This window comes from Lissotriton helveticus, chromosome 1_1 (genome assembly GCF_964261635.1).
Source record: "Lissotriton helveticus chromosome 1_1, aLisHel1.1, whole genome shotgun sequence".
In the NCBI taxonomy this organism is placed as follows: Eukaryota; Metazoa; Chordata; class Amphibia; order Caudata; family Salamandridae; genus Lissotriton; species Lissotriton helveticus.
Window position 1 is genome coordinate 608,033,711 of NC_136057.1, and position 21,729 is coordinate 608,055,439.

At 42.7% G+C, this 21,729-nt stretch overlaps 1 protein-coding gene across 1 annotated transcript in view; it reads left to right on the plus strand.

Moving 5' to 3' along the window:
* The window catches only part of FGFR1OP2 (FGFR1 oncogene partner 2), a 266,925-nt gene extending 248,699 nt beyond the window's left edge, over nt 1-18,226 (plus strand). Inside the window, exon 6 of the mRNA XM_078674121.1 lies at nt 15,984-18,226. Coding sequence (XP_078530247.1) covers nt 15,984-16,121 — 138 coding nt within the window. The 3' untranslated portion in view covers nt 16,122-18,226. The remainder of the gene's footprint in view (nt 1-15,983) is intronic.
* The last annotated feature ends 3,503 nt before the right edge of the window (nt 18,227-21,729 follow it).

Here is a 21,729-nt window from a genome sequence, read left to right on the forward strand (position 1 = left end):
AGAGAAGTCCTCTCTCCTTCCCTCCAGGTCACTGGTGTTTCTGGGAGCAATTTTGGATACCAGCCGCTCAATGGCCTTTCCCACAGAGGAAAGAATGTCACGTCTTCAAAGGATGGCTCAGTCCCTCTCTTCAAGAAGGATTACAAGTCGATGTTAGGAATGATGTCATCCTGCATCCCGTTAATACCACACTGTTGATTGCGGATGAGACCTCTCCAGGAGCAGCTCGAATCTCAATGGATTCAATCTCGAGGATCCTACGGCGGCGTCTCGATCTCGCTGGAGATGATCAGGGCAATGTCCTGGTGGACAATCAAAAGCAATCTCTCTCAAGGCCTGTCCTTCCTCCCAACAAAACCAATGGTGGTAATAACAGCAGACTCTTCCATAGAAGGATGGGGAGCTCACATCCAGGAACTTCAGGTCCAAGGGAGGTGGTCAGACCAAGAGTCTTTGAGTCACATAAATAATCTGTTAGAACTAAAAGCAGTCTTTCTAGGGCTCCAATCCTTACTACCAAGGATAAGGGAATCATTGATTCTCGTCCGCACAGACAACACAACCATCATGTTGTAGTGTAGTTCCTATATTCCCAATAGGCTCTGCGCATTGGAATAATATCTTCAATAGTATAGACGTAGGACAGAGGTTAACTAGGTCTTCTACTGACAATATTAGACTTAGGTTTTGTGTGCCAGCTAGCTCAGAGTTCACTAGAAACTTTCTCGAATAGGCGAGGAGGAGTTTAACCTCCCTGGATAGACAAGAAGGGATTTAGTTTCTGACAACCATAGAACATGACAACTTTGCTCTCCCTAATCAAGAGTATATCTCCAGAGTCGTGTGAAAACAAAAGACAGCTATTTTACTCAGTCAATACGTGCATACTTAGTTCCACCAGTTCGTAGAGAAAGAAGAGATGGGCGTGTTCAATAAAAGATGTTATTTATTGATCAGTATCTTTTTCTCATACAAGAGAAATGAATCGCTACAGTTGCAATACTTAAGGTTAAGTAAAGTGCATACAGTAAAAGCAGGATTATAAAATAATACTGTAAAAGCATTGATATGGTTTCTTAGCCATATGATACTTTAAAATGGATAAAAGATATACATACATATATACATTGACTAATCGTACTCAACTGGTGCTTCTAACTACGCCTACCCCGGTGTACCTGACCTAAGGCTAATACATGGGAGGGAGTAAGTAAGTAGCAGTTTAAGTTAAGTTTGTTTTGCCAAGAATCGGACTCAAGAATTCTCTGTAAGGGGTTAGTCAGCTCAGTACCTGGGATTTAGAAGGCAGGAGGGCTGGTATCTCTCTCTCAGGACTCGATATCCCAGTTACCCGCGAAGGTAAGCCGGAAACGTCGGAGGCTGGATTTCTCGGCAGGAGAAAAGGCAGCGTCTCTCTCAGCGCGTCAAAAAGGGAGGGGCAGCATCCGTGGGCTTCCTGCATCAGCTGGGCTCTCCGGCAAGTAGCGCTGCTCCAAGCTCATCACCACCGTGTCATTGCTTAGGGCAGCGTCAGTATATTTATACCTGAAAGGTGCCGAGTTTGACGTAAGGATGGACATAAGACGTCAGTAAGAATGTCATAAGGACTGGTCGTTCTTACATTCCTTTTAGGAGTTCTCGAGCGAAATCAAAACAATAGCTGCAGGGGATTTCCCAGGTCTGCTGATGGGTTGGTTTTTTTGAGAACTCGGTGTGCGTTCTAGGGGGCTGGAGGAATAGTGCTTGCTTAATGTGACAGCATGCGCTATGACCTAATCTGAAAACGGGTTTCTGTGCCGTTGTATGGACACTAGTGAATTAATAACCGGGCAAGGGTCAGAAATAGGAGTATCAATATAGGTACCTAGATAAACACACTACACCCACTCCACGATTTTATGTACATATTTACTAACGTAAGCAATAGTAAACATAACTAATAATGCATGTGTATACCGAACCACCCCAAAATAAATTTTTTGCATTTGAAAAATGGCGTATGCGAAATACACTAAATGAGTATAGGTACTGTATGCATTCAAGCAGTATAATCATTCAAAAGGAGATGCACATTTTATATCAGCATGAATGATTTGTGAAATTACACATGAAAAGGCTCTTAATACAGAAGAAAAATTGCGAGACCATCTCATCACTTATAAATACAATTACTTGCATATAAGCTAGAGGTTGAGGTAATGTAATGTTTCTACAGTTCCTAAGAATAGAAGCTCTGTTCTCTAAGAATAGTTTTACTTAAAGCAGAAGATAAGTGCCAAAAAGGTAAATATTTTGGATCTGGAAAAACTTTTCGCTTTTCAGGGGAGAAGAGAAACAATAGTTCACAGTCACTTTGTTTTCAAAAACCGAAGGCCAAATTCAGAGTTCAGGGAACGCTGTGTGCAACTTTGTTTAAAGTCATTCTCTCTGTTCTGGTGAAAACATCATTTCAGACAGACTCTCGAAAAAACAGTCTACAGCTTCTGGTGAAAGTTCGACCAAGTTGGAAAATGTCGCTACCATGCAGTCATGCGCATGTTCGCTTTCAGTGATGTTTAGACCAGTACTGCTTACAGAAGGTCGTACCTGGTTGATGCTGCTCTCATCCTGTACTTCACTACCCTTCAATCGTAGTGGTGAAGTCTCCACGAATGCCGTCATCAGGATAGGTAGCCGCTGGGGACAGCACAATGCATGAGCCTTTACTGGACCCAACAAAGTATCTGCATCCAATGGTACTTCTGATTGTAGTGTAAGACAGGTGTCCAACACGCATTCTTCGCCGCATAGCATGCATCTTAATACAGGTAAGACACAATTCTGCCATATGGGTCTGAACGAAAGAAACCAGGTCATATTTAGATCTCTTAGCTGGGCTAATCCAAGGACTTTAGTTATGCGGTCCCGGTAGCGTATAGCTAGGATCGTTTCTTCCATTGTTGCTGGAGTCTTGTCTGTGACATGGCTTGCCATAACGAAGCAAGAGTAGCAAAAATAAAATGCCTGCTACGAGTCCCAACAGGAGTGGAAGTCCGCCAAAGATGGAATGGACGAAATTTGGAAAAATACCCAGGACTGCTTTGAATGGGGTTAACAGTCCCGAAAAAACTGTCTTAAATACACTCGCGATACCACTTGTATCAGAAATATTTAAGATTTCGTTTAGCATTTCTGCGAAGTGTAGGGGCAATTTGTTGATAGCAATGCATGTATCTCTCCCGTTGTCCTTGCAACTTGGAGATCATACGTTTCTTTTGATGACGTCAAATGGGTTGGCGTCTGTAGGAGCACAGTCTTCCTTCTGCTTAAAGTATCAATTCGAATCGAAGAGATATTCAAACTCGGCCAAATTTTTCCCTCCCTGTCTGGAGTGTCATTTGGAAACAATACTCGCTCACAGCAAATGACCATGGAAGTCACGCTTACTAGATAAGGTTTTCCTGGTAGCAAGCCACAACATCTGTGATCTACAATTAGAATGTAACTCCCGTTAGAAAGTCTTCTAAAGAATGGTTCTATTCGTGCTGCAGGTGTGCCGAGCTGGTGACATGAAAGGTTATTTGAAGTCCCCTCGCAGGCCCCATGTAAACTTATGCCCTGACACAGAAGTATACCACTTAGTGATTTTTCACAATTGTTACCACTAAGAAATACACTCTGTCCCTTATCACTGTAACATGTGTGTGTATAAGGCAAGTTCCATGTTGACTTAATGAATCCTTTACCCAACCTTTCATACTGGCCTGCCTGTATATATTTTTGACAGTATCGAAACTGGAAAGTTGTTATCGGAATAGTTATTATCCCATGTATTATCCATTCAATGACAGGTCGCTCTTACATTGTCAATGGTAATCTCTCAAGTTTTTCAATGCTCAGAATTGTATACTCTGCACCCTTTTGTGCCAAACTGATTTGGTTATCAGTAAGGTTAAAGATACTGAATAATGACGTTGTGTTGATTAAACGCCAAGGCACGTAGCCTGAACGCAGATTTTGTAACGTCCAGCCAAGCTGTACAATAGAACGCAATTGGGACTGACCGTGTTGTAACATCAGTAAGTCTTGTTCTATTATATCGATTGCAGATGATACAATACTGTCCAGTGAATATATTCTGGAAGACAGAGTTATTAACCCATTGTCCACAACAGAAGGTGATTTTTCCAAATTAACACGGTCAATTTCCCGTATTTTCACTGCTGTTTCAATTTGAGTTACTTTCCAAGCTTCATTGTAAGCTGCATATATAGAGGCCGCTATGAAACGTTTTTGACGCTGTTTGCGTGGTCCCATAATGAAATCACGCAAGTCAGCACCTTCTTTAAGTAAAGTCAAGTGTTGCTTAATTTCAACTAGTGTGGATGTTTGTAGCCATTCGAGGCAGAGTTTCCCTACACTGTAAGTAGTTACAATCCCTGGATGTTGTCTCTGGGAGTATCTAGGGTCTGGCCTGGTCAATGTGAACCCCTGTTTTTCGTTCAGGAATCTATCTTGACAGTTATTTGTGTCTGTGGGCCAGATCAACCATTTCTTCCAATCAGGATGTGTTCTGTTTTGGTTTAAAATATGGGATACGTCTATCTCAACATCTGTAGTGCTATTACTGTCGGGTGTTGGTTTTGGAATAGACGGTTTGTTTAAGTCTTTAATTTTGGCTAGGCCAAGACAGGTTGTCTGTTGAATTGTATCATTCAAAAATATAATTTGTTCTGGGATCATGCAGGCTCTAAATAATGATTCTAAACTTTGCACTTGCCAATCTCTTGTACCCCAGATTGTCTTAGTTTCAATATTTTTGTTCCAAAAATCATAACCAAATGTTTTCATTTTTTCAAAAAATGTCTCTGAATAGATCAATTTTGTGTTTGTAAGCATGGTTTTCATTCCTGTCGTATTTAACAGTCTAAAATAAAACGTTTCTGCATCACTTGTGTTAAACCCTGAGAAGTATGAAAATCTATCATAAAATGTTTTTGAACTGCCTTTTGGTGGAGTAGCACAATGTTCCCATTGGTTGTAATTTAAAACATTTCTAGGTTGAGCAGATTTATGCAGAAAATGGTTACCATAGTGGTTATAACAATACATCTGGTCATAATTAGATGAACCTTGTAAATAATCATGTCCTGTAAATTTAGCTGACATCACTAGATCTGACATCATATCATTAATACTTTTAAAGTCCCAATCATCAGAGAATGTGCTTGGTTTTACAAAGTCACTCAATGAAATCTTGAATTGATGAGGATACTTCAGGAGCTCAACCGGACCATAGATTTCGTAATCAGTTTTGTCCCATGCTACCCCACCGGATATAGGGTTGGCTGTGAAGTTTACTGAAGAAAGATCTCTTTTCTCGATGTGTGAAGACTTGTGTGGTTTCAGGACCAAGTTGATATTCTGACTTGCTGTGTCCATTATAACATATTTTCCCTCAATGAAATGTCCCAAGCATAGTACCATGATGAGCCAAAGTATGAGGATGAATACTCCTAGTGCCACCCAAAGTTCAATCCATGGAGAAATCAGATACGTTTCTTTTAGTTGATGAATGAGTTCCTTTGCTTTGTTTTTTAAAAGATTTTTTTGTCGGCTGTTCTCCATGTTCACTTGGATCTTCAGAAAAATCATCGAAGTTGATGAAGTAGCCTGATGCTGTTCTGTCAATTGTTTTAATTGCTTCTGGATTCTTTTTTGCTTTTTGAATTTTCTTTGTTTCATTAGCATAGTCTGTGGTTACATCATTGTAGACTGGTGTTTCTTGATTTAAGATTTCAATTTGGGTTTCAAGAGGTTTAAGTTCCATGGCTTTGTTGCATAGTCCTTGTTGTTTCACTGTAGGTTTATCAATTGTGATTAGTCTCTCAGTTTGAACCTCTGTATTTGTAGCAAACTTTGGGGTTCTACTACTTCTTGGGAGTCCACTTGGCCTACTACTTGTTATCGGCCACATGATTGTGGTTTAACCAGGTCGATGGATACAACGCGGTTCTCCTTTTTACCAGCAAGGGGCGGTAATACCACTGATCTTGTCCCGTTGACAGACAAAACAGGTACTGCTTTTCTGTAAGAAGGCCCAAATTCCTTCTTTACCGCAATCTTCTCTGACCAGATCCCCTGTTTTTGGAATCCAGACAGGCCTTGCTGGGACAGGTGGTTTCTCTTCAGTGGCTGTTGGCTGTTGCTTCAACTTTATGTTGCTCAGGTCTTTTCTCTTTTCTTTTAAGTCCTGTAAAATAGCCAAACGATCTTTGATATCAAAGCATTTTTCTTTAACCACTGAAGTTTGACTGTCGAGGTCCTGGATTAACATTCTAGTCCCAAACAATAGTTCGTACGGACTGAGACCTTTCAGAGAATTTCTTGGTAGATTGTTAAGACTACGTTGGACACTTATTAAATGTTTGACCCTCCCAGCTCCCGAACCTAATACCTTTGCCGTTATAGATTGCTCTATGCCTTGGTTTTTTCTTTACACCATCCCGTTTCCCTCAGGAAGGAAGTGATAAGAGTCCCGCAATGCAATGCCCATGCTGGCCATATACCCCCCATAAGCTCAAGAGCTAAAAGCAGGGCAATGGTCAGAATGTAGCATGCCCCATGCGTATATGCCATTATAGACTCGCAAATCTTTTTATAACAGTTCAGACGTCAGCCGAGAGCTGGGGTCTACATTTTAAGTGATGATAGTCTCTATATGTTAATTTTGCGCATTAATCCTACTGGGTTTTATATATTTATTGTTTAATCCTGTCTTGAGCGAACCGCCATGGTAAAACACCGTCTCGGTCGCCACTGCGATCTCTGTTGCAGTTTGGACAGTTTTTTGCAAATATGTGATGTTGCAGGCTCATTCCTGGCCACCAGTATGTGGATTGCAATTCTTCCAGAGAATCTTTTAGTTTGAGGTGTCTAAGACCCTCACCCATATGTGCGTCTGCTATTAACAAGCCTCTCCTGTTCGTGTTTGGAATTACTCTATCCCCCACTCCAGGGATTTGAGCAAAAGGAACGGAGTTCGCATCGATTATGTATGTATAATTGAGTGGATAGTTGATGGGTAGCGCTGAGCAGTCGCCTTTTGATGACGTTTTCACCGCCAGTATTGTTTCCCCGTCAATGTATTTTCCTGAACGCTTTTTTGTAGCTACGGGAGCCGATTTAGTTGCTTCCGCTGTGGCTGTCTTAGCCAATAAATTCCCTGCAGCGTGAACGCCATCACGCTGATGACTCAATGAATGTATCACGTGAGTCTTTGGTAGTTCTTTCTGTAAAAGAACTACTTGTTCCCAAAGCGATTTTTGCTTTATTGTGGCATCTGTGTCATCTTTGTAACCGTTTTGAACCCATTTCTGCAAGTCTTCGTTGTATGATTTGACGCAGTAATACGAATCGCACACTATTAGTGTCGGGAATTCGCGATCGGCATTATCTAGCACCATTTTTAACGCTATTATTTCAGTCTGTTGTTCTGAATTATTTTCCACTGAGTGTGTTTTTGTAAACAGTGGTCTCAATTTACTTCCTCGCCACACGTCTTTTACAATATCGCATGTGGCGTTGTAGGCTTGTTTTCCCCAAACTGAGGGTTCTGCATAACTGTTTCTGTATATTACGCAGGCGTAAAGTTGTATGGGCAGAATGTCGCTAGGCAGAGGATATTCTCTTTCATATTCTAAATTTATTCATTTTTTCATTTCCGGGTCAAAATAGTATTTCACTCTGTCTGTAGCAAGAGAATCTTCCCATTGTATCCATTTTGGATTTAGTGCCATAGTAGGTAAATTACATGGGCTTGTTAATGCCTCAAAGGCCGATTCTGCTGTTCTGACTGTAATCTGTCTGCCGTCAGCTTGGTATCTTTCTCTTGCTACAGCTGTTTGAACCGCATGAACAATGTTTTCCTTAATGCTGAATGTCTTTTCAGCTTCTGTGTACAAATGTGATTTGTATGCTATTGGTACCGTTTCTCCCTCATTAGAGGTTAGGTAAGTGAATCCGCATCTTCCTGGGATGACCCGAATCACAAGGTTGCGTGTGTTGTCGCGTGTTTGTAGTTTTGTTTTAACTAACATGTCTGTTTGTAAAGATCTCAAAATTTCTGTGTGTTCTTGAGTCCAATTGATTCTTTTAAAATCTGGTTTTATTAAGTCATAGAGAGGTTTAACCCTCTCCGCGTAATTTATAATGTAAGTTCTTCCGAAATTCAGGAAACCTAGTATTGATTGTAAGTTTTTCAGCGTTCTTGGTGCTTGGATTACAGCACATTTTTCCAGGAAATTGTCTGCCAGGCTTTTGCCTTCACTTGATAATTCATATCCTAAAAATAGGACAGTCAGATGGGCAATTCTTGACTTCTTGAAGTTGAATTTGTAACCCTCTGCTGCGAACCCAAGTATTATGGTGTTCACTCTTCTCAAGTGAGTATCCAAGTCATCATCTGTTAGATAGATGTCATCGACATAAGATAATGCCTCGTCATCATACATTTGTAGTAACTCTGTTACTCTCGCTGAGAATAATCCTGGGCTGTTCTTGAACCCCTGGGGCAAACGACAGAAATTTTTCTGCGAGCCATTTATTGAGAAAGCAGTCAAATATCTGCTTTCAGGTGCTATATTTTGACAAAAGAATCCATTAGAGATATCTAATGTTGTTTTGTATTTTTTGTGCACTATGCTATTCATTAGTGCTGCACTGTGTGAGTTTTGTACTGCAAAAGTTTTGCAACATGAGTTAAGGTGTCTGTAGTCCAAAACTAGACGATATGAATCATCTGGTTTGGAGACAGGAAACAAAGGATTGTTCATTTGTGAGGTGCATGTTTCAATCACCCCCTGGTATTCAAGTTGATCCAAGATCTCCCTGACCTGTTTTTTAGCTTCTTGCTTAATTGGGTACTGCCTTTGTGCAGTTGGTTGAGATTTTTAACTGGATTTTGTGAGGAGGTGAGTCCTCATCCCATCCTACATGGTTTTTATATAATGCAGGAGCTTGGGCTACTGCCCACTTTCTTACAAGTGTATATTTTTTATGTATTGGAATGTGATTTGAGAAGGCAGGCATAATCATTTCTTCGCCATGAGGGCACTCCCTGACAAACTCTGGTGGCCAGTCTTTTTTCAGCTAAAAGGATGTCATAGCCTTTGGAGAGGTTATCCCAAAATAGACCCCTTATTTTCCTAGTCTTATCTCCCTCTATACGTAATGTTATTTCATATATTTTATGAGGTTTGCTAACTCTGGTATCTGCAGTTTCCACCTGAATGTACTCATTCGTGTCCACTGTCTCCAGATGATTCATCAGGATCTTGCGAGCTAGGCTCACTTCTGCTGCGCTGTCTAGCATTGTCTGAGCCCACTCTCCGTTTTTCAGCTGTGTCCTCAGGATCCTCGGCATGTTTGATTACTTTAATACTGGCTACCTTCTTCTTTGGAAATTGTAAATTTTTATTTTGATGAGCAGGCTCCTTGTCTTTGGACTTGACGTGCTCTTCCCTGTGTTCTGACCGTCCTCTTCTTTCCGATTTCTGTGAGGAAGTCTGAAAAGATCGAGATGGACGTGTATCAATATCTTGATATCTATCAGGTTTCTTCAAATTATCTCTAAGGTTGTATTTTTTCTCAGAGGGCTCCCTCTGGGGAGACTTGTGTCCTTGGTCTGGAGATCTTTCTCTCCGCCGAGGAGACCTTCCTCTGGACTGGAATTTCTTCTCTTTGGGAGTGGATTGTTTATTTCCATCCCAGTTCTTTTTTGGAGTGTATAGAGTATTTTTAATAAATACCTTTTCAGGATTTTCAATTAGTTTGGGTTTCACTGGTTTCCCACCCAAACTATCTCTTCCTAGTTCTTCATAGGATTTTTCTATGATTCTGGCAAGTTCAAATGGTTGGTCTGCTATATCTGTTTCCTTCAACCTTTGGCGGATTGACACATTAGCCGCTTCCCCCTTTATGTTGGCTAATAATATTGCCGAGACCTGCTTAAAGTCTTTCAGTAATTTCATACCCAGAGTTAGGCAGGTTCTGGACCGTATTCATTTTGAATCTGCTTTAGCACCTCTGGTATTACCGACATGGACGGAACACCATGTGTTTTTGTGTAAATGGAAGCAAAGACTGTACCCCAAGTGTCACAGTCCTCCACATGTGGTGCAATCCCCATTGGAAGACAGATAGTCCGAATTCTGTGTTTCTCAGTAGGGGGAGTATCCGGGAATACTGCCTCTATTTGAGTGATTTTCTGTGCTAACCAGAATGGAATTTGTTCCCTTTTAATGGGTACTTTACCTAGACAGGACTGTATGTTCTGTGGTGTGATTTTATTTGTGTTCCCCTGATGAGGGGGCAGCTGTGGGATTTTAATAGCTGTTTGGACTGTTGAAGTCCGCATTACATATTGGGCTAATTGTCTGTGTATTTTAATCAGTTGTTTTAACTGTGCTAAAAGTTCTGGTATTGACATTTTTTCAATATCTGGATGTGGTGTGTAGCTGGCTAGAACCGGCCACGTTGCTCCTGGTCTACCTAGTGGACCGAGCCTGGTGATGTGATCATTATGTTTTAGGGCGCCTTTAAACCAGAGCAGGTGCTCTTGGTATTTGAGTGGTATTTCCACCTCCTCGAAAGGAGTGTACTCATCCGGTGGTTCCTCTATTTTGTAATAGTGGAACTCCTTTGTTACAGCGTTTGCTGCTGGAAAGTTTATCCATGAATAGAATACCTCTGTCTGCCGATATTCATGTGCCTCAATTACAAATATGACTGTACCACCTCTTGATGTAAGTCCATTTTCTATAAGTTTTAAAGTTATAGTTTTTCCTATGCTGACCGGGATGAGTATTGCCTCCAGGTCTTGCTGTAGGAGACTTGTGTCATCCGCTAGGAGTTGAGCTGCTAATCTAGCTGTCTCCCTATCTCCTTCACCGTCTGACATTTTACTGACAGGAAGGTTTTGTTGCAGATCAGGTTTCCACGGAAACAAAGATTAGATGCACAATGTTTTGGAACAGTGTATCCTTCAACGTTGAATAAACCAAAAACTATACATAGGAGTCTCCTCCTACTAAGTTTGGCGGATTTTAACCTTTGACCCACTCCAGACGTCTTTGGAGTTTTATGGGAGAAAGGGTCTGTGTGGAAAAGCACGACTGAGTTACTCTAATGCCTTGCGTTAGTTTTATCGCCTTACCAAACCGTTGGGCGCCATGTAGTGTAGTTCCTATATTCCCAATAGGCTCTGCGCATTGGAATAATATCTTCAATAGTATAGACGTAGGACAGAGGTTAACTAGGTCTTCTACTGACGATATTAGACTTAAGTTTTGTGTGCCAGCTAGCTCAGAGTTCACTAGAAACTTTCTCGAATAGGCGAGGAGGAGTTTAACCTCCCTGGATAGACAAGAAGGGATTTAGTTTCTGACAACCATAGAACATGACAACTTTGCTCTCCCTAATCAAGAGTATATCTCCAGAGTCGTGTGAAAACAAAAGACAGCTATTTTACTCAGTCAATACGTGCATACTTAGTTCCACCAGTTCGTAGAGAAAGAAGAGATGGCCGTGTTCAATAAAAGATGTTATTTATTGATCAGTCTCTTTTTCTCATACAAGAGAAATGAATCGCTACAGTTGCAATACTTAAGGTTAAGTAAAGTGCATACAGTAAAAGCAGGATTATAAAATAATACTGTAAAAGCATTGATATGGTTTCTTAGCCATATGATACTTTAAAATGGATAAAAGATATACATACATATATACATTGACTAATCGTACTCAACTGGTGCTTCTAACTACGCCTACCCCGGTGTACCTGACCTAAGGCTAATACATGGGAGGGAGTAAGTAAGTAGCAGTTTAAGTTAAGTTTGTTTTGCCAAGAATCTGACTCAAGAATTCTCTGTAAGGGGTTAGTCAGCTCAGTACCTGGGATTTAGAAGGCAGGAGGGCTGGTATCTCTCTCTCAGGACTCGATATCCCAGTTACCCGCGAAGGTAAGCCGGAAACGCCGGAGGCTCGATTTCTCGGCAGGAGAAAAGGCAGCGTCTCTCTCAGCGCGTCAAAAAGGGAGGGGCAGCCTCCGTGGGCTTCCTGCATCAGCTGGGCTCTCCAGCAAGTAGCGCTGCTCCAAGCTCATCACCACCGTGTCGTTGCTTAGGGCAGCGTCAGTATATTTATACCTGAAAGGTGCCGAGTTTGACGTAAGGATGGACATAAGACGTCAGTAAGAATGTCATAAGGACTGGTCGTTCTTACATTCCTTTTAGGAGTTCTCGAGCGAAATCAAAACAATAGCTGCGGGGGATTTCCCAGGTCTGCTGATGGGTTGGTTTGTTTTGAGAACTCGGTGTGCGTTCTAGGGGGCTGGAGGAATAGTGCTTGCTTAATGTGACAGCATGCGCTATGACCTAATCTGAAAACGGGTTTCTGTGCCGTTGTATGGACACTAGTGAATTAATAACCGGACAAGGGTCAGAAATAGGAGTATCAATATAGGTACCTAGATAAACACACTACAATGTTCTGTCTGCGGAAACAAGAGGGGACAAGGTATCTGGCTCTGTTAAGCCTAGCGCAACGAATTTGTAAAGGGCTAATTCACCACACCATATCTATTCAAGTTCAGCACATTCCAGGAGTGCAGAACAAATGGGCCGATTCCCTCAGCAGGGACACCAAACAATGTCATGAATGGGAGATGGATGCCGTTAAGCTGGTAAGGGTGTTTCAGTGTTTGGGATTACCAACCCTAGATCCATTTGCTACATCACTCAACAAAAAATGTGAATTCTAGGGCAGCAGATCTCCTCAACCAGGCTCTCTGGGGAACGCCTTGCATTTTTCCTGGAAATGAAGGTTTGCTTATGTGTTTCCTCTGTTCCCGCTCATTACGAAAGTTCTACAGAAAATCAAACGGGAACCGTGCTGCATTATTCTCATTGCCCCCGGCGTGGGCAAGACAGTGCTGTTACACAGAGCTGTTTCTCCTATCAGAGTCTTTAGAAATCCGTCTTCAACCAACAGAACATCTGCTTTCCATGGACCAAAGCCTGGTGGTTCATCCGCAGATTCACACACTTCACATGTCGGCTTGGCTCCTCACCACACGGAGTTTGGAGACTTAATTCTTTCTGAGGAGTGCCATTCAATACTTCGCAAAGCCCGAGCTCCTTCACAGTAAAGTGCTACTCGGCTAAATGGAAAAGACACTGTTCCTGGTGTGCCAAGCCTCTTGTCATCCTCTCTTGTCCCATCCAGAGGACGTTTCGCTGTATCTCTTGTCTCTGGCCAAGGCTGGGCTTTCCCACTCATCGATTAAAGTACATTTAGCAGCAATTTCAAGATCTAGGAGACGTTCAAATCAGTTGTCTCTATGGTCCAAAAGACTGGTGAAAGAATGTATGAAGGGTCTTTTTAGAGCCTATTCATCAACTCGACCCCCTCCGATTCTCTTGCAACTGAACATTATTTTGTCACATCTCATGAGATCATCCTTCGAGCTGATTCACATGTACGATTTAAAGTATCTCTCATGGAAGGTGGTTTTTCTCTTAGCCATCGCATCTGCTAGCTGCATTAGCAAAATTTAGGCCTTCGCTGCAATGTAGCCTTGTCTGCCTTATCTGCAGTTTCGACAGGGTGGTGCTCCGCACTAATCCTTCCTTCATCCCAAGTACCTACCACGTTCCATCTAAATTAACCGGTGGTCCTGCCTTCCTTTTTTCCTATTTTCCTATTCCGTCTTCACCGGCACAGAGAGCTCTCCATTCTTTGAACATCAAACGTTGCTTGAAGTTTTACTAATGGACAAGACCATTTCGAAAATCTACCCAGCTCCTCATCGCCTTCTCTGCCCTTAGGAAGGGTCAGGCTTTGACTAGAGCATCTATTGCACGCTGGGTTTCCTCTACTACAATTTTCTGTCATGAGAGAGCGGGATGCCCGCTAACGTCTAAAGTTACTGCCCACTCCACCAGGAAAATGGCAACGTCCTCTTCCCTATGTGTCGGAATGTCTTTACCCGACATCTGCAGGGCTGCGACATGGACAAACGTCCATACCTTTACAAGGCACTACAGCCTGGATGCCTGGCGGAAGAATGATATTGCTGTAGACCAAGCGGCCTTACGAAGTCTGTTCGCTTAAGGTAGGCCTCGTCTCATTGAGGTTTATTATTTCTTCACATGGTGCTGTTTTGAGCTTTTGCTAATTGTATTTAGACATTTGTTATATTTTTATATATGTAGATACTGCAGTGTTTGCTTGCGATTCTGGTTATAGTCTTATGGTTGCATGGTGGGATGGTTTACCCATTTTTCCCACCTCCTTTAACTCCTATGTACTGTATGCTATTCTGATTCAAGCATGTGAATCTATAAAAGATCTAATACTGGAGAAAAAACAAGTTACCTGTACACTGTGGTTCTCCAGTTTTGAAATCTTTTATAGATTCAAATGCGGCCCTCCATCCTCTCCTTCCAGGTTGACCTTCCATACCTCTATCCTTTTACTAACTGCACTTGTACTCAAAATCTGAGGCATGATGGCCCTGCAGGGGATGGATATTGTGGGCCTGTGATGTGATTGGCTGGAGTTTGGATGTTCTTCAATAAGGTTAACTGGCTACTAAATGCTATTGAATTTCAAAGGAGAATCATTTTTTAAACTTTGATACTGCTATTTTACTGTTACCGTGGGACTCCCACCATGACGATGGACAAGATTCAAGCATGTGAATATATAAAAGATATAAGTACTGGAGAACCACAGTGTACAGTAAGTAACTTATTTTTTCTGAGGTGACAGTCAGTTTGGCAATGGACTAAAGAGTACTTTGCCTGCAAGAGGATGGGATGTAGTAGCAAGTTGTCTGGAGCATGGAAGGGTCCCTCCAGAAGAGTGCTAATATGTTAAGCTTGTGCGTGTCAACCAAGTAAGCATAGTGCTAGGAATCCTTAGAGGAGATCTGTCAGATTAGCTTGCTTTCCTTGCACCATAACCTTCCTTAGAATGGTGTTAAAACTAGCTCCTCCTCCAACCATTTTTTCAGTGAAAAGGCCAATCCGCAAGACCTGTTTTTGTTTTGCATGTTTCAAGTTATAGGTACTGGTAAAGTTTCAGGATTGTGTTCTTTAGAATGTTTAATTGAATTGCCTCCTAGAATGTTTGCTTGAGACATGCACGGTGAGCCCAGGCTTATCAAAAGACCCCAATGGGGAAGCTTGCCATTTAATTCACGTAGAAAGCGATAATAGGCTGAAAAAGATGTGTCAACAGGTATTATACACATTTACCTTGTTTTCCCTATTACTGTCCTTCTACCAGACCACATTCACCATTCTAATTATTGCGTACTGATCATTACTTCATTAGGTTTTCTTGGTTCCTCTCACTTATGCTTACCATATTTATTCACCATCGTCCCTTATTCACACTCTGCTGCATTAGATCTCCAGTTCTACATTTTACATAAGTCTTTTTGAATTCAAGAACTCTTAAACATTATTTTCTGTCTCAGATGGATTTGATCATTATTTGTGGTGCTTGATTACATTTGTTTGCTTTTTGATTTGAACGTTTTTCAAATTTAGAAAGGAATGGGGTCTGGAGTAGCCACATGAGCATAGTAGAGACTGAATTGGGAGGTGGTGAGGGGAGCTCAAACGATCTATCTACTAGCTGATAGGGAAGCTTTGAAGTCTAAGGTAGTAGCTGAATAAAGCCCATTGCACTTCACAGGCATCCGAACTTTGACTGTTGCCCTTGTGAGAAGGTGGCCAGCTGTGAGAGCTGGGGGGAGCTGGAGGGCTGGTAGGACTGAGTAACAGGTCATTTTAGGTACTCTTCATGTTTACAACGTCTACTGCCCTAAACAACCACTTGGTTTTAGCTGATTTATTTTGCTTTTTTTCGTTTTCTGTTTAAGTATTGAAAAAAACGTAATCCTTCTAAATATGTTAATTTTTATACTCTTGCAGCAGGAGAACAAAACATTAAGGGAAGTCCTTCAGATCACAAGAGAATCATTCCTGAATCTTAAGAAAGAAGATACTTCTGAGAGTACATCTTTGTCTACATTAGTTACTAGCAATGATCTTAGTCTAAGGAAAAGCTGAGGACTCATGGCAGTTAATTGCTGAGCTTGTGTTCATCCAAACATGAAAGAGGATCACAATTCATCTATAACGTGGCACCAGCAAACGAACAGTGACAGAACAACGTACAATTTTCTCCTATGTTCTTTGCTGTTTCTTGCCAAAGGCAGGTTTGTGACAAGTTTGAAAGTTTCACGTCTTTCTCAAGGTTACATTTTGTATAGCCACTAAAGCACCAGTATAGATTGAGAAGATAAAGCAATATATATTCATGCAAAGCATAAGCGTACATCTGTTATCCAAAGGTTGTCCCTACTTACCAACTTTGATACGCTAACTTGAGGGGAGGATGATTTGATACCCTGGCAAACACTCTAAATAGACTGTGGTATAATTTTAGCTGTACATTATGAGACTACTGACTTTTCCTATTGTAAATTTGTTCTCTGACCTCTGAGAGGGAAGACATACGCGTACAACTGGTTTATTTTTATATGCAAGTGATTAATGTTGGGTAATTAATTACTTATAGTAGACATCAGTCTTAATAGAATCATAAGTTGAGGGAACCTGCAGTAGTTTGGAAACTAAACACAATGGGGCCAAGATTCAGTTTTTATGATTATAAGTTAACAGGATTCATTATGAACTATTTTCACAGTTTACATTACAAATGGGCCCCTCCATAACATGTTGTAGAATTTCTTGCAAAATGTTTGCTTGCAGTGCATTTAACATTAGTGTTGCTTGCATTAATGGGGTAGGATTTCAAACGTTTTTATTAGTGAAACCTCATAGAATGTACTGCCAAATTGTTATGTAGAAATAAGTGTCTTGCTTTTTGTTGCATTGCTTATTAAGAAACCATTGTCTAAAAAAATAATAGAAAAGCTCTACATGGCTATAACCAGCACCACATGCATAGGATATTGATGTGAAAGGTTTGAGAAAATCTCTATTTTAACATTTATAGCAATGGCTATAAATGCAACTTTAAACCTTTGATCCTAACCGTAAAAAGACCAATTCTGTTTTAAAGCACACTGATAAGCTTTTTGTCACCACTACTTTACTCTGCATTTGCTTTTTGGTTAATAAGTTGGATTCATATTCAGATATCTTTAGGAGAGCAATTGTTTCCTTCTTAAACCAAGTTGTATTCATTCCTAATAGCAGTTGGGTAATCTGATAGCTGGCTTAATTTCAGTTATTTGCATAATCTGCCTGCTCTTACTAAAATAGACGTAACAAACATTTATGTCTTACTTTTGTAGAGCAACCAACGTTACTGTCAAGAGAAATTACTTTTATAATCTGTTCTCGGTTTGAGCGAAAGAAACAAGGACCTTTATTGAAGAGAATAATTGGCAGATTAATTTGACTCCTATTGTACAGGTTGTGCTTTATTTAAAGCCCCAGGTCGTCATGACCAAACACACACAAGATAATGGTAAAAGCAGCTTCAAGAAATAGCAAACGTTCTGTCTATGACAAGTCCCATCACTCAAAGTAAGAAGTACTGCTGTGTACTTTCTCAAACAAACTGAAACCTCTTCCGTTAGTTGTTTCTTTATATACAAAATATTAAAAGTCAGCCCCATGTCTGTTGTGGTGTGATTAGTGACAAGTGCAAGATAGGAAAGTATAGTTCAATTTCTGTAACTGAGCATTTTGTAATCTTTTCAGACCCTTAGTTTTTACTTAGACTGTACTGGCTCTTTATAATTAAAGTATCAGTTTTCATGAAAGATTAACATCTTTGACTGATTTCAAACTAAATAGTGGCTAAAAGTTTCAAAGGAATCTGTGGAGCAAGACAGTTTTGGGGCATTCACTTAGGTTGTTCTGTAATAAGCCAATACTGCGACGGTACATAGGCTGTAAATATAAAGTATTTTATTTATCTCTTCTTGGGAATGAGGAGTACATTGTATTCATTTATTGTTCCTTCAGTGAAACTTGTAAATGTAAAAGGATTCAAGAACTTTTCACTTTTTCTGTACATTGAAATAGGTCCATCACAAGCCCATTATTTTTTTAATCTTGATGCTTGAAATAAATCTATGGCTGGAAACGTGTAATGTAAAGCAAATGTATTTTATCAATAAAGGTGGATTAAGACATTATTTGTCGCCTTCTGATGCATAATCTTTGCTGAACGACTTTCCTATATTCTGTTGTTTGTGTGCTATACAACTGATAACCTGTCATCACAGTCACATTGTGGTGGACGTATAATTTCTTAACAAAAAAGATTTTAATGACTTGCCTAGAAGGATATGAAAGAATATCAACTTAGCAGGATCCTATGATTTAGCTCTTAGATAAGCTACACACATAAGCTTGACAAACATTCTGAGGCTTGTATCTCAGGTGAGAAATCTTACTTACTCACAGTTATGTATAATGAAAAATGAAAATGAAAAAGAAACTTATAAAGCGCTCTGTGGCCAAGCGGCTTCCTGGCGCTGAGGAACACATCAGTATCTGCCTAACAGGTGCGGGAGAGAATTAGTTCGGGAAAGCCTGAAGGAAGAAGAAAGTTTTGAGGGCTTTCCGAAAGTGAGAAAAGATGGGAATGGAACGGATAGAGAGGGGAAGAGAGTTCCAGATCTGGGGAGCGCGCACAGAGAAGCGGGTGCCCCCTGTGCGGGACTTACGGAAGCGGGGAACGTGAAGAAGAGAAAGGGAGGAAGAACGGAGGGAGCGGGGAGGGGCATGAGGTGAGATCAGAGAGTTGACGAAAAGAGGAGCGGACCGGGCCTGCGCCCGAAAGGCCAGGCAGGCAAGTTTGAACTGGGACCTGAACTGAACGGGGAGCCAGTGAAGGGTTTTAAGGGCGGGAGTGATGTGGGAGAACTTCGGAAGACGAAGGACAAGACGGGCCGCCTGGTTCTGGATGGCCTGGAGACGACGGGTCTCGTAGGCAGGGATGCCTACATACAGGCCATTACCATAATCCAGGCGAGATGTAATGAGGGCAGTAATGATAACTTTAAGGGCATCAACAGAAAAAAACCGGGAAATCTTACGGATGAGGCGGAGGGAGAGAAAGCAAGAGGATACGACAGAGCTAATGTGCGCGTGCATCGAGAGATCATTGCTGACCTTGATGCCCAAGGTCCGAACAGAGGGAACCGGGGAAGGTGGAGGGCCGAAGGAAAGGGGCCAATGGACTGAGGACCAGGGATTGGAGGGGCCACCAGTGAGGACAAGCTCTGTCTTGTCAGGGTTGAGCTTCAAATGATTGAAGCTCATCCACTGGGAAATAAAGACAAGAGTCGACCTGAGCTTGGGAAGAGAGTGAGTTGGGGAAGAAAGATCGAAGACGAGCTGGAGGTCGTCAGCGTAGTTATACACTGAGACCCCCAGCTCAAGAAGCGAGGAAATGAGGGGGCGGATATAGAGGTTGAAAAGAAGGGGGGAGAGAGAAGAGCCTTGGGGTACCCCACACGTGACCGGGAGGGGAGGAGCAGAGAAGGTGGAGAGGTGGACTGCCTGTGATCGTCCCTGCAGAAAGGACGCGATCCAAGAGAGGGCAACGCCCTGGATGCCCGCTGCGCTGACACGGTCAAGAAGAATAACATGATCGACCGTGTCAAACGCAGCGGACAGATCCAAAAGGACTAAGGCCTGAGGAAGGTTGCCGTCGGCCTTGCCCTTCAGTTCGTCAAGGACCGCTAGGACCACGCCCTCAGTGGAGTGGCCCGGTCGAAAGCCAGCCTGGTGGGAGGCCAAGATGTTGTTCTCCTCGATGTAAGAAGAGAGACAAGATGTTACGTGGCTCTCAAGAATCTTCCCTAGATAGGGGAGGAGGGAGATCGGCCTAAAATTCGATGGAAGGGAGGGATCCAGGCCAGCTTTCTTCAGGATAGGAAGCACAATGGCAGACTTAAAGAAAGAGGGGACAGAACCCAGAGCCAGACAGGAGTTAAGAAAGGTTAGAGGGGGGATAGGACAGCTAGTGAACAAAGTTCTGAGGATACGAGCAGGTGCGCAGTCCACCGGGGAGCCGGACTTGACCTTGACAAGGAGGTCGAGAAAAAGCTCAGGGGAGATGGGTGTAAAATGATCAAAAACGGGGGAAGAGAGAGGGGGATGGTCCGGTAGATCCAAATGAGGCACAATCGGAATGTTGGCCTTAATGGTGATTATTTTGTTAATGAAATAGGTGTTCAGCGAGTGGCAGAGAGATTGCGAGGGAGCAGGGGAGAGACCAGCACGGTCAGAAGTGGCAAGGCTGCGGACCAGAGAAAAGATCTCACGAGTTTTGTTAGCCGAAAGGGCAACGCGGTCCGAGAAGTATTTGGATTTGGCCGCTAAAATGGCCGATTTGTAATTATTAAGAAGAGCCCTATATTTCAGGCGGAGAGTGGGGCAATAGGTGCGACGCCAGCGACGTTCCGACCGTCTAAGCTCGAGCTTCAGGGATCTAAGGTCATTGGAGAACCACCTGTGGGCGTCATGAAGACTGGCCGATCTAATCTTTTTAAGAGGAGCGGCCTGATCACAAGCCGAGGAAAGCCAAGTGTGAATGGCATCCGCCTGACTTTCCACAGAGAGGTCGGTCAGAGCGGGGGTCGATAGAGAAAGAGAGGAGGAAAGATCATCGAGATCAACCTTATTCCAGCACCGAGCCCAGATGTTCTTGGGCAAGAAAGCTTTCTCGGGCCAACCTAAGGGGATAGAGAAGGAGATCAAAAAATGATGGGACCAGCCACAGGGGGAGATGGAAGACACTAGGGGGTTGCAACGGAGAGACCAAATCTGGTCAAGAATATGACCGTGGGTGTGGGTAGGGGTCAAAACGTGGGATGAGAAATTGAGACAACGGAGAGTAGCGGAGAAGTCTTTCGAGAGGGGGTCCTCCTGCGGATCGCCCGGCCAGAAATTAAAGTCCCCCAGCAGAATTAGCGACGAATTATCTACGGCCAGGGTGGCCAAGAGATCCTGCAAAGAGGGCACAAAAGAAGACATGTACTGAGGGGGGCGGTACAGAAGAATCACCGTGAGGGGAACCGGGAGGTTGAGAGAGCGGGCCACCAGAAAGTCTACATTAGTGATGCCAGGATGCGAAAGGAGCTGGAATTGCAGGGATCGGCGGACTATCATCGCCACGCCACCCCCAGTTCTTCCATCTGGGCGGTCGGCACGGAGGGCGTAGTGAGTGGCAGGAAGAAAAGCAAGAAGGTCAGGAAGTGAATGGGAGGAAAACCAGGTCTCTGTGAGGAAAAGAAAGTCTGGGGGGTCAGTGTCCAGTAGGTTGAAGAGAGCAGTTTGATTTTTTACGGCAGAACGTGTATTCAGGAGAATAGCAGAGGCGTCAAGGGAACCGGGGGAAACACAAGGAGGGGAGGACGAAGAGGAGATTGGGGAAGAAGAAGACAAAACGGCCCCGGAAAGGGGGGGGGGCATAAATGCCATGCGAGGATAAGTGTAGGGCTACAGATGGGGAAGGAGGGATTGAGGCAGAGAGAGATGAGAGTTGAGCCGAAGAGTACGCCAGACGAGGGGCAGAGTCTGTGGCCCCTGGTCCCGGTCGGTCGCGGACGGGCGCAGACGGGCTTGCCTTAGGCGTGCCCGCTGCGCCCGTCCGCTGCGCGAACGGTAAAGGCACATGTTAAATAGT